This window comes from Coregonus clupeaformis, chromosome 1, assembly GCF_020615455.1.
Source record: "Coregonus clupeaformis isolate EN_2021a chromosome 1, ASM2061545v1, whole genome shotgun sequence".
Taxonomy (NCBI): Eukaryota; Metazoa; Chordata; class Actinopteri; order Salmoniformes; family Salmonidae; genus Coregonus; species Coregonus clupeaformis.
This window is the reverse complement of record NC_059192.1, coordinates 4,327,639-4,340,157: the sequence shown is the minus strand read 5'-3', so window position 1 is coordinate 4,340,157 and position 12,519 is coordinate 4,327,639. Positions and strand designations below refer to the sequence as shown.

Here is a 12,519-nt window from a genome sequence, read left to right as displayed (position 1 = left end):
TCTGATTAATAAAAGAGGAACTCATTTGTAGCTCTTCTGATTAATAAAAGAGGAACTCATTAGTAGCTCTTTAGATCTTCTGTTTTCAACTAAGTGTGTGAGAGTAAGCAAAGTATCAACTACATGTACAGTAGTGTAGTGTGTGTGTTTATAGTGACCATACTGCCTCTCTCCTCTGCCTGCCTGTAGCTGACGGTGTAGCTTTAGGTGTAGTGTGTGTGTGTGTGTGTGTTGTAATGATATTGTCTCTCTCTCCCCAGCTGACGGTGTGGCTTTAGGTACGGCTGTGGCTTCCTCCCAGGTCACAGTTCAACTGGTGGTCTTTCTAGCTGTCATACTGCACAAGGTGAGAGTCCACTGGATTAACCAGCTTCTACTAGGAAGTTACATCACAATATTAGACAACAGGACAGCTTCTACTAGGAAGTTACATCACAATATTGGACAACAGGACAGCTTCTACTAGGAAGTTACATCACAATATTGGACAACAGGACAGCTTCTACTAGGAAGTTACATCACAATATTGGACAACAGGACAGCTTCTACTAGGAAGTTACATCACAATATTGGACAACGGGACAGCTTCTACTAGGAAGTTACATCACAATATTGGACAACGGGACAGCTTCTACTAGGAAGTTACATCACAATAAGACATCTTGATTGTTCTGACTCCTCAAGCCCTCTCTCAGTTCAATGTACTCTCTCCTTCCCATCTCCTTCCTCTCCATATTTGATCTAACATTCTCTCTCTCTCTCTCTCTCTCTCTCTCTCTCTCTCTCTCTCTCTCTCTCTCTCTCTCTCTCTCTCTCTCTGTCTCTCTGTCTCTCTCTCCCTCTCTCTCTCTCTCTCTCTCTCTCTCCCTCTCCCTCCCCCTCCCCCTCCCTCTCTCCCTCCCTCCCTCCCTCCCCCTCCCTCTCTCTCTCCCTCCCACCCTCCCTCCCTCCCTCCCTCCCTCCCTCCCCCCTCCCCCCTCCCTCCCTCCCTCCCTCCCTCCCTCCCTCCCTCCCTCCCACCCTCCCTCCCTCTCTCCCCCCTCCCCTCAGGCTCCTGCAGCATTTGGCCTGGTCACCTTTCTGATGCGTGCAGGTTTAGAGAAGAAGCAGATTCAGAAGCAGCTATTGGCCTTCTCTGCTGCAGCACCTGTACTCTCCATCAGTACATACTTTATCCTGAACGCGGTGAGAAGAGGCAACAAACTGCTGTTTAGTGACTCAGAACAATGTTCTATCATAATGAGAAAAACTGGGATTTATCTAATGGGAACGCCTTTATAGGCATTAAAGTAGTAAATTATTGAAGATTGTTAGAGTGGTGAACTTAGCCTGGTTCTGAGAATCAAGTGTGCAGTCTTGCCAATAGCTGACCATAGTAGTTGGTAAGACAGCACAAAAAAAGCTATGGGACCAGGCTAGGGGGAACTAGTTCAACACTGAAAGTTATTTGATAACGTTGACATGACGTCAGTGTGTTGTGTTTTTCCCTCCTACTGCAGAGTGGTGGATCGTCCCAGCACCGTCTGAGCGCAACAGGTGTTGGGATGCTCTTCTCAGCCGGAACGTTCCTCTACGTAGCTACGGTACATGTACTACCAGAGGTCAGCTCCAGGGGGCAGCAGCAGAGCTCTCCCCACCTCCACCTCCACGGGACTGGGACCGGGCAGCAGGGGGGCCTGGGGGCCCTGGAGAGCCTCACACTGATACTGGGAGCAGGACTGCCTGTGTTACTGACCCTGGGACTACATGATGACTAGTCTTGTGAATCGATGCTATCCTACCAAGTCTCCTTCATCATCACTCAAGGAACATTGGGAAGGGAATGTGAGGAAGCCTGGAAATCAAGGCTACACTACGACTGACAAGTTAACGTACAGAAGACACCACAATATGTTACCAAGCCAAGCACACATTCATTTACACTGGAGTACACCTGAACTCGTACATACGTAGAGATCATTGGGGGTGTTTCTGTGTCAGATGCAGTATGTATCAGTGTCCTTCTCAGAGAGATCATAAGGAAATTGGGTTTGAGCATAATATCTGTGGGATCAGAGCGAGAGTGGTGTGTGTGTGTGTGTGTGTGTGTGTGTGTGTGTGTGTGTGTGTGTGTGCGTGTGCGTGTGTGCGTGTGTGTGTCAGAGACTCGTGTACTTGTGTAGAGCTTTTGAAATTGTTTGTCTTGCCTAGTCCGATCTCAGTGGGACATTCTTTTGAGCTAAACTATTGAGTTTGTCTGAAAGGGCAAGAACATTTCCTGTAAGTGGATCATTTCAAAGGAACTGTTTCCTCATATTTGGCCTTTGTGCCTCTACTGAACAAACAAAATCCATTTTTTTTTTACATTAGCCGAAATCCAAACCAGATAAGATTTTAATCAAAAGGATAACATTGTCTTTTGTCATTTCTAATACAGGTTTTGGCTGGGGTATGTTAGGGACTAAAATATTCAGGGCAGGTTGTGAAAAGCCATCTTTATAAGCATTGAATGGTTGCCATAACACTGACGGGCCCTAAATGAACCACAGTGATGATTATTGATTTCTTAATTTTGTATTGGATGTGATGGTCTTTTTAGATAGCTAATAATGATGGTGGACCTTCCAAACGGACCATATTTCTACATTGTGTTCTATAGCCAGGACAATGTTGTCTGTGTACCAGCCTGTTAAGCTAGCATTCCACTCCTTGCCAAATCTGTCACATGCTAAACATCTTTGGCATATGACACGGAGTACCATGAGTGGAATGTTATCCAGACTGGTACCCAGGCTAGAGGAATGGTATCATCTAAACAGACTGGTACCCAGGCTAGAGGAATGTTATCATCTAAACAGACTGGTACCCAGGCTAGAGGAATGGTATCATCTAAACAGACTGGTACCCAGGCTAGAGGAATGGTATCATCTAAACAGACTGGTACCCAGGCTAGAGGAATGGTATCATCTAAACAGACTGGTACCCAGGCTAGAGGAATGTTATCTAAACAGACTGGTACCCAGGCTAGAGGAATGTTATCATCTAAACAGACTGGTACCCAGGCTAGAGGAATGTTATCATCTAAACAGACTGGTACCCAGGCTAGAGGAATGTTATCATCTAAACAGACTGGTACCCAGGCTAGAGGAATGTTATCATCTAAACAGACTGGTACCCAGGCTAGAGGAATGTTATCATCTAAACAGACTGGTACCCAGGCTAAGGAAAATGTCCCATATTTTGTATTAATACTTTATCATAACAATCCCTGAAAATGTAAATTGCAAATAAAGCTAGATTTTTTTTGAATGTGTTTCTATTCCAAAGTCAGATGTTGCTGTCACCTTCTGTTGCCGACAGCTTGTGATGTCACAGGAGGTCAGGGCCAATCCCGTGTCACAGTATTGTTACAAAGAGGTTCCACACTAATAGGACCACTCAGCATTAGAGCAGTACTGTAACTGGACGGCAGAGATGACATTTACAAAGTAAAGCTTTATTAAAAAGATGTAACAAAATACATTTTCATGATCTAGATGTTGCAAAACATCACTAGATAAATACTGGAATAAAGTGTATAAAAACGCCCTTTCCTGAGTAACTATACAACAGCAAAACAAAGTGTCTGTTTTGTCACTTTAATAAATACAAAATCTATATCATCTGAAAAATGATCTGAAACAAAAATATCCCATTCAAACTACAGTATAAATACAGTAAACATGTCAAACTACAGTATAAATACAGTAAACATGTCAAACTACAGTATAACTACAGTATAAATACAGTAAACATGTCAAACTACAGTATAAATACAGTAAACATGTCAAACTACAGTATAACTACAGTATAAATACAGTAAACATGTCAAACTACAGTATAACTACAGTATAAATACAGTAAACATGTCAAACTACAGTATAACTACAGTATAAATACAGTAAACATGTCAAACTACAGTATAACTACAGTATAACTACAGTATAACTACAGTATAAATACAGTAAACATGTCAAACTACAGTATAACTACAGTAGAAATACAGTAAACATGTCAAACTACAGTATAACTACAGTATAAATACAGTAAACATGTCAAACTACAGTATAACTACAGTATAAATACAGTAAACATGTCAAACTACAGTATAACTACAGTATAAATACAGTAAACATGTCAAACTACAGTATATCTACAGTATAAATACAGTATAAATGTCAAACTACAGTAGAAATACAGTACATATTTACTCTACCATAACTATTTCTAGAGACATAACAAATGACGTGCCAAGTACTAGCGACAGTAGATTTTAAGTGTGTAGTCAAATCTAGTTCCGGCCTACATTCAAGACCAGGATTGTCCTCAAGTCAAATTGATCTCAATAGTTACCTAAAATACTCTAAGCTAATTGTTCCCTCACACAGCAATCCAAACTCTTTGTCTGATGCAGAATATTTCAATATATCTCTTGTCTGATGAAGAATATTTCAATAGATCTATTGTCTGATGAAGAATACTTCAATAGATCTATTGTTTCAGTAGTATCATCACTGGAAGAATGACAAGAATTACAGGTATTAACAAAATAAACATGAACGTAGCAAAGCCGCACAGGCCATTTACAAACACAGCAGGACAGGGCCCTATAGCAGGACTGGGCCCTATAGCAGGACTGGGCCCTATAGCAGGACTGGGCCCTATCACTTTGTATAGCAGGACTGGGCCCTATCACTTTGTACTCGTCTCTTAGTATTTGTGTGTAACAGGACAGATGCGTGTTCATATTTTGACCCGGCCCAGCAGGGAGGCAGCTAGCTGAGCCTGCAGAGCCATCTGGTCGAAGGTCCTGCGGTGCGTCACCTCCCTCACCTTCTCCCTCATATGGAAGGAGGCGCGAGCCACCCTACGAGCCTCCTCCTGCACCTCCTCTCTCTGCCTCTGCAGACGCTCCCGCCGACGCTCCTAAGAATCAAACTTTATTTTATGTGCATTTAAAATCGCTGCAACACACTTTACAGTGAAATAAAACAGTGTTACTGTCCCAAATGGCACCCTATTCCCTATATAGTACACTACTACTGACCAGGACTGCTGAAAGAAGATAGGAGGTGTGTGCATCCTATATCCTAACACCACACACACCCCCCCTAACACCGCACACACCCCCCCTAACACCACACACACACACACCCTAACACCGCACACACACCCCCTAACACCGCACACACACCCCCTAACACCGCACACACCCCCCTAACACCGCACACCCCCCTAACACCGCACACCCCCCTAACACCACACACACCCCCTAACACCACACACACCCCCCTAACACCGCACACACACCCCCTAACACCGCACACACCCCCTAACACCGCACACACACCCTAACACCGCACACCCCCCTAACACCACACACACCCCCCCTAACACCACACACACCCCCCCTAACACCACACACACCCCCTAACACCGCACACACACCACCTAACACCGCACACACCCCCCTAACACCGCACACACACCCCCTAACACCGCACACACACCACCTAACACCGCACACACCCCCTAACACCGCACACACACCCCCTAACACCGCACACACACCCCCTAACACCGCACACACACCCCCTAACACCGCACACACACCACCTAACACCGCACACACACCCCCTAACACCGCACACACACCCCCTAACACCACACACACACCCCCTAACACCGCACACACACCCCCTAACACCGCACACACACCCCCTAACACCGCACACACACCCCCTAACACCGCACACACACCCCTAACACCGCACACACACCCCCTAACACCACACACACCCCCCCTAACACCGCACACACCCCCTAACACCGCACACACCCCCCCTAACACCGCACACACACCCCCTAACACCGCACACACACCACCTAACACCACACACACACCACCTAACACCGCACACACACCCCCTAACACCGCACACACACCCCCTAACACCGCACACACACCCCCTAACACCGCACACACACACCCTAACACCGCACACACACACCCTAACACCGCACATCCCCCCCTAACACCACACACACACACCCTAACACCGCACACACACACCCTAACACCGCACACACACCCCCTAACACCGCACACACACACCCTAACACCGCACACACACACCCTAACACCGCACATCCCCCCCTAACACCACACACACACACCCTAACACCGCACACACACCCCCTAACACCGCACACACACCCCTAACACCGCACACACACCCCCTAACACCGCACACACACCCCCTAACACCGCACACACACACCCTAACACCGCACACACCCCCCTACACCTCCTAACACCACACACACACACCCCACCTACCACACACACACCACACACCCCCACACCACACCCCCACCCTAACACACCCACACCACACCCCCACCCTAACACACCCACACACCACCCCCACCCTAACACCACACACACCCTAACCCCACACACACACACCCTAACCCACCCTAACACCACACACCCACCCTAACACCACATACACAGACCCTGACACCACACACACACACCCAGTCACACACACCACCTCCAACACCACACCCCCCGTAACACCACACACACCCACCCTAACACCTCACACATACACCCTAACACCACACACACCCTAACACCACACACATACACCCTAACACCACACACATACACCCTAACACCACACCCACACACCCTAACACCACACACACACACATCCTAACACCACAAACACACACCATAACACCACACAAACCTTCAGGGAGAGGCAGCATTCTCTCAGCTGCCTCTCGGTCTCCTCCTCTCTCTGTACCCTGTCTAGGAGGCGCTGGTGGCAGAGGAGTCTCTCCATGTTTTCCTGCTGTGCCCGCTGTGCCCTGTTCCTCCTCTGGGTGTGAGCGTGTTGGCTTGCCTGCTCCATACGATGCTGACTCAACTGGGCCAGTATCTAGACAAATACAATAGAATATAACTTTATTGTTCAATGTGAGTTGCACATTTGGTTAGGGGTTAAGTTCCTTGCCCAAGGGCACAACGGCATCAGGTGGCACCTGAGATTCTAATGCCAGCAACCCTCCAGTTGCCGGCTTATTCCGGTCAGATTTTCCCCGGATCACTGGGATTCGAACCGGCAACCCTCTGATTGCTGTCTGGCTTGCTCCTATAACACCCCCCTCCTCCCCTCAATCTCTCTGCCAAATGTAAAGGTGTCCCCTTAAATTGAGGAAATGTGATCATAATTATTATTTTAGCGATCCACACTGGACAGGCTAGTAAAGGTTAGACGTCCCTCCCCTAATGAAAAGGCCCCATCCTGCTGAGGTGAGCTGCTGGACAGCTAGTAAAGGTGAGATGCTGGACAGGCTAGTAAAGGTGAGCTGCTGGACAGGCTAGTAAAGGTGAGATGCTGGACAGGCTAGTAAAGGTGAGATGCTGGACAGGCTAGTAAAGGTGAGCTGCTGGACAGGCTAGTAAAGGTGAGCTGCTGGACAGGCTAGTAAAGGTGAGATGCTGGACAGGCTAGTAAAGGTGAGATGCTGGACAGGCTAGTAAAGGTGAGCTGCTGGACAGGCTAGTAAAGGTGAGCTGCTGGACAGGCTAGTAAAGGTGAGCTGCTGGACAGGCTAGTAAAGGTGAGCTGCTGGACAGGCTAGTAAAGGTGAGATGCTGGACAGGCTAGTAAAGGTGAGCTGCTGGACAGGCTAGTAAAGGTGAGATGCTGGACAGGCTAGTAAAGGTGAGATGCTGGACAGGCTAGTAAAGGTGAGCTGTTGGACAGGCTAGTAAAGGTGAGATGCTGGACAGGCTAGTAAAGGTGAGATGCTGGACAGGCTAGTAAAGGTGAGATGCTGGACAGGCTAGTAAAGGTGAGCTGCTGGACAGGCTAGTAAAGGTGAGATGCTGGACAGGCTAGTAAAGGTGAGCTGCTGGACAGGCTAGTAAAGGTGAGCTGCTGGACAGGCTAGTAAAGGTGAGATGCTGGACAGGCTAGTAAAGGTGAGCTGCTGGACAGGCTAGTAAAGGTGAGATGCTGGACAGGCTAGTAAAGGTGAGATGCTGGACAGGCTAGTAAAGGTGAGATGCTGGACAGGCTAGTAAAGGTGAGATGCTGGACAGGCTAGTAAAGGTGAGCTGCTGGACAGGCTAGTAAAGGTGAGCTGCTGGACAGGCTAGTAAAGGTGAGATGCTGGACAGGCTAGTAAAGGTGAGATGCTGGACAGGCTAGTAAAGGTGAGATGCTGGACAGGCTAGTAAAGGTGAGATGCTGGACAGGCTAGTAAAGGTGAGATGCTGGACAGGCTAGTAAAGGTGAGATGCTGGACAGGCTAGTAAAGGTGAGATGCTGGACAGGCTAGTAAAGGTGAGCTGCTGGACAGGCTAGTAAAGGTGAGATGCTGGACAGGCTAGTAAAGGTGAGCTGCTGGACAGGCTAGTAAAGGTGAGATGCTGGACAGGCTAGTAAAGGTGAGATGCTGGACAGGCTAGTAAAGGTGAGATGCTGGACAGGCTAGTAAAGGTGAGATGCTGGACAGGCTAGTAAAGGTGAGATGCTGGACAGGCTAGTAAAGGTGAGATGCTGGACAGGCTAGTAAAGGTGAGATGCTGGACAGGCTAGTAAAGGTGAGCTGCTGGACAGGCTAGTAAAGGTGAGATGCTGGACAGGCTAGTAAAGGTGAGCTGCTGGACAGGCTAGTAAAGGTGAGATGCTGGACAGGCTAGTAAAGGTGAGCTGCTGGACAGGCTAGTAAAGGTGAGCTGCTGGACAGGCTAGTAAAGGTGAGCTGCTGGACAGGCTAGTAAAGGTGAGATGCTGGACAGGCTAGTAAAGGTGAGCTGCTGGACAGGCTAGTAAAGGTGAGCTGCTGGACAGGCTAGTAAAGGTGAGCTGCTGGACAGGCTAGTAAAGGTGAGATGCTGGACAGGCTAGTAAAGGTGAGATGCTGGACAGGCTAGTAAAGGTGAGATGCTGGACAGGCTAGTAAAGGTGAGATGCTGGACAGGCTAGTAAAGGTGAGCTGCTGGACAGGCTAGTAAAGGTGAGCTGCTGGACAGGCTAGTAAAGGTGAGCTGCTGGACAGGCTAGTAAAGGTGAGATGCTGGACAGGCTAGTAAAGGTGAGATGCTGGACAGGCTAGTAAAGGTGAGCTGCTGGACAGGCTAGTAAAGGTGAGCTGCTGGACAGGCTAGTAAAGGTGAGCTGCTGGACAGGCTAGTAAAGGTGAGCTGCTGGACAGGCTAGTAAAGGTGAGATGCTGGACAGGCTAGTAAAGGTGAGATGCTGGACAGGCTAGTAAAGGTGAGCTGCTGGACAGGCTAGTAAAGGTGAGCTGCTGGACAGGCTAGTAAAGGTGAGATGCTGGACAGGCTAGTAAAGGTGAGCTGCTGGACAGGCTAGTAAAGGTGAGATGCTGGACAGGCTAGTAAAGGTGAGATGCTGGACAGGCTAGTAAAGGTGAGATGCTGGACAGGCTAGTAAAGGTGAGATGCTGGACAGGCTAGTAAAGGTGAGAGGGAGGAATCAGAGATTCCCTGTTTTACTATCTGTTGCCTACTCAACAGCCAGGGTTTCATTAAATAGCCATAGGCATTAATATATATATATATATATAGAGAGAGATATTATTGCACATTTAATTAAAACGGACGCATTGGGCGATGTTCAAGTTCAACTTCAATACATTAGCATAAAACATGCATCAGACAAAAACGTTTAGCACAGGTGGTGGACACCTAAATTCACTGTAGTAGACTGGGCCTAATATAGGCTAGCATTCAAATGGTGGATTAATAGCCCAGCCTATTAATTAACTTTAATTGACACATCTGTCTTAACGGTTCCCTTCTTGCGCAATTCATGTTTCTCGGCTGGCCTCTCGGCTGGCCTCTCGGCTGGCCTCTCGGCTGGCCTCTCGGCTGGCCTCTCTTCCATCCTCTCTCTATTCCTCTTATAGCTATTGAACCAGTAGCCTAGCCCAATGTGTGTCCCAGAAGTAGCAATATGGTTTGGTGACTTATTTTGAGAAATTAATATATAGAAAGAAGCACCTTGCTTGCTGGATATAAAATAGGCTAGAGCGTTCACGATGCACTGGCTGGGAAGTTTGAATGGTGAGAGCTCCTCTGGTGTGATGCGATCACATTGGCTGGTGGTAAAAACCAAGTAAACAGGAATCCTCTGTTCTCCCTGTGCATGTTGTTTAAGTTTACAATGAAATGTATTACGTCAGAATGACCAACGCTAGACTCTTTACATTTTCACATTTTAGTCATTTAGCAGACGCTCTTATCCAGAGCGACTTACAGTTAGTTAGTGAGTGCATACATTTTCATACTTTACAATCAAATTTATGAATTAGGTTATCGAATCAGGATCAAATCCTCTGATCTCCTTGAGCTCATTAATGATAGAATGTTCATATTTGAAGACTGCTGAAAGGCCAGTCTCTTTGTCAATGACAAGGAGTGACAAGGAGTGGAATGTTAGCTAAAGAGAGCGGTACTCTGGCTAGGACAGTATGCCAGGGACCGTGAAAATGTGTGCGCTCACTTTCCGGCGTTGTTTATTGCATGTATTATAGTGTATAGTTTTCCTGTATATCTGTGTGCTGTCCTCACCTCTTTGTCTCTGAGCTGCTGCTGGCTGTGCCAGGAGGCTCGTAGCTGGGCCCTGTGGATCTGTTCCTCCTCCCTGGCCCATCTCACCTGCAGCTCCCTGAGCCGCTCCGCCACCGCCCGGGCCCTCTTCTCCCAGGAGCGCTGCAGTTTCTCCTCCAGGGCACACCTCATCAGCGCCTCCTCCCCCTCCATCTGCTGCTGTACCTCCCTCTTCAGGAGGAGGCATCTGAGATGTTCCCTCTGGTTCTCCTGCTGGAGCCTCTTCCTCTCCCTCCTCTCTCGGATCACCCTGCTCCTCGTGGCCCTCTGCTCCTTCTCCTGTGACAGCTGCACCTCCTTCTCCCTCTCTGCCTTCTCCAGACGCTCCATGTCTTTGAGCAGCTGCTCCTGGAAGCATTTGCGCTCCTCCGCTTCTCTCCTCGCCGCCTCTATCTTGTCTCTTCTCCGCACCTCCTGCTCCTCTGTGATTCTCCTCCAGCGATCCTCCTGCAGTAGGACCTCCTGCTCGCGCAGACCGGCCAACTCCTTCTCCTGGCGCTCCTTCTGCCTCCTCCGCGCCTCCAGCCCATCCTGCCACCGCTGCATGCTCTTCTCCAGCTCCTTCCTCCTCCTGCGCTCAGCCTGGACCTGTCGCACCTCCTCCTGCCTCCGGGCCTCCTCTCTCTCCTGCTCCTCCTGCTGGCTCAGCCTCAGCCTGGTCTGCTCTTCTTGGTGCTTCACCAACATCAGAGCTGCTATCTTACGGTCTTTCTCTGAGACTGTCACACTCATCTTCTTCCTGATGTCTCGAGTGAGCCTCTCCAACTGCCTTTCTATGGCCGGGGAGTGTCTGAGGTCACCAAGACTCAGGCTGGACACCATGATGTTCTTGTCAGTTGGTCTCAAGCTGTTTCTGTTTTTTTCTCTGGTGATAGCAGCAGAATAGGACCTGCCGTTGCTCACATATTTCTTTCTGGGGCTGTGATCCACAGATTGAGTTGCTCCCGTTCTCAAACCATCACAAGCGTCCTTTCTTGAGTTGATATCTTCGAGAGAGTTCCGACTTTCTATCTCGAGGACTGTTTCGAGGGCTGACAGTTTAACGGACGGTCGTCTTTCTTTCGTATTTAAGATAATCTTCTCTCTCTCTTCACGGCACAGCCGCAAAACCCCCCTCACTTCCTTTTCGTATGCCTCGTACAGAACTGTCAGTGCCTTAAACGGGATATCTGGGTTTACGTTGTCATCAACGAAATCGCTTAGATATTTTATTAAAAGTTCAACAGGTTTGACGCCGAGTCTTGCACATGATTCCAACGACCGCGGGCTGGTTAAAACATATGTGCTGTCCTCAGCGTCTGTTGTATCAAAGTTGTCGAGGTCCAAGTGCAGCGTCGGAGACGGCGGCCTGCTTTCTCGCATGACAGCTGGCTAGAGTGCTTATGGCTACTTATCTAGCTCGCTAGCTAACGTTAGCCTTTACTCTGGACACCATAGCATTACAAACAGGCAAACCAACAAGTACCACACAAAAAATAGCAAGTAAAGTTGATATTTCTTATCAAATGCGTTCAGCATTTCGATAGCTTACTGTCAAATACGAAGGAGAGAGTCCTTTCAAAACATTGCCTAACGGTGGAAACTTATTTTTTTTGTAACCATGGCTGCAAACCCAATGAATTCTCAGGAAAAGAGGGATCTTCTTCTCAATAGATTATTTGAGCGCCCTCTATCGGCTGACGGTCCTTGTGCGGGATGACCTCAGTGACTCGGCTAGAAAAAGCAATAGTTCATAATCTTGACATCTCCCATTTCTATTAGGAAATCAACGGCATTTGTTATTTCTACAATTAACGTTTTCACAGTGGACAGTCACAAGAAAACGGTTTACATTTGTAAAAAAA

General features: G+C 48.0%; 2 protein-coding genes across 3 annotated transcripts in view; one reads left to right on the top strand and one right to left on the bottom strand.

Moving 5' to 3' along the window:
• LOC121581916 (zinc transporter ZIP9-B-like) overlaps nucleotides 1-2,816 on the top strand; it is a 19,455-nt gene extending 16,639 nt beyond the window's left edge. Inside the window, exons 5-7 of the mRNA XM_041897321.2 lie at nucleotides 261-346; nucleotides 1,051-1,185; nucleotides 1,500-2,816. Of these exons, the coding sequence (XP_041753255.1) occupies nucleotides 261-346; nucleotides 1,051-1,185; nucleotides 1,500-1,757 (479 nt within the window). The 3' untranslated portion in view covers nucleotides 1,758-2,816. The remainder of the gene's footprint in view (nucleotides 1-260; nucleotides 347-1,050; nucleotides 1,186-1,499) is intronic.
• A 1,317-nt stretch (nucleotides 2,817-4,133) lies between these two features.
• Nucleotides 4,134-12,298, bottom strand: LOC121579669 (coiled-coil domain-containing protein 177). 2 transcript variants are annotated; one of them, XM_041894503.1, is made up of 3 exons: nucleotides 10,637-12,298; nucleotides 6,777-6,968; nucleotides 4,134-4,944 (listed from the first exon to the last, which is right to left on the bottom strand). In XM_041894503.1, exons 1-3 carry the CDS (start codon nucleotides 12,035-12,037, stop codon nucleotides 4,762-4,764), a joined length of 1,776 nt encoding a protein of 591 aa, XP_041750437.1. In that variant the 5' UTR covers nucleotides 12,038-12,298; the 3' UTR covers nucleotides 4,134-4,761. The 2 variants fall into 2 exon arrangements, with proteins under 2 accessions (XP_041750437.1, XP_041750523.1); XM_041894589.2 differs by having other exon boundaries at nucleotides 4,881-4,956.
• Nucleotides 12,299-12,519: the final 221 nt, after the last annotated feature.

Excerpts from the sequence above, each read along its gene's own strand:
- LOC121579669 (XM_041894503.1), bottom strand. The coding sequence starts at position 12,037 with ATGCGAGAAAGCAGGCCGCCGTCTCCGACGCTGCACTTGGACCTCGAC. Across the intron at positions 6,969-10,636 it reads AGCAGCTCAGAGACAAAGAG|ATACTGGCCCAGTTGAGTCA; the intron begins GTGAGGACAGCA and ends GTATTTGTCTAG. Across the intron at positions 4,945-6,776 it reads AATGCTGCCTCTCCCTGAAG|GAGCGTCGGCGGGAGCGTCT; the intron begins GTTTGTGTGGTG and ends TTTGATTCTTAG.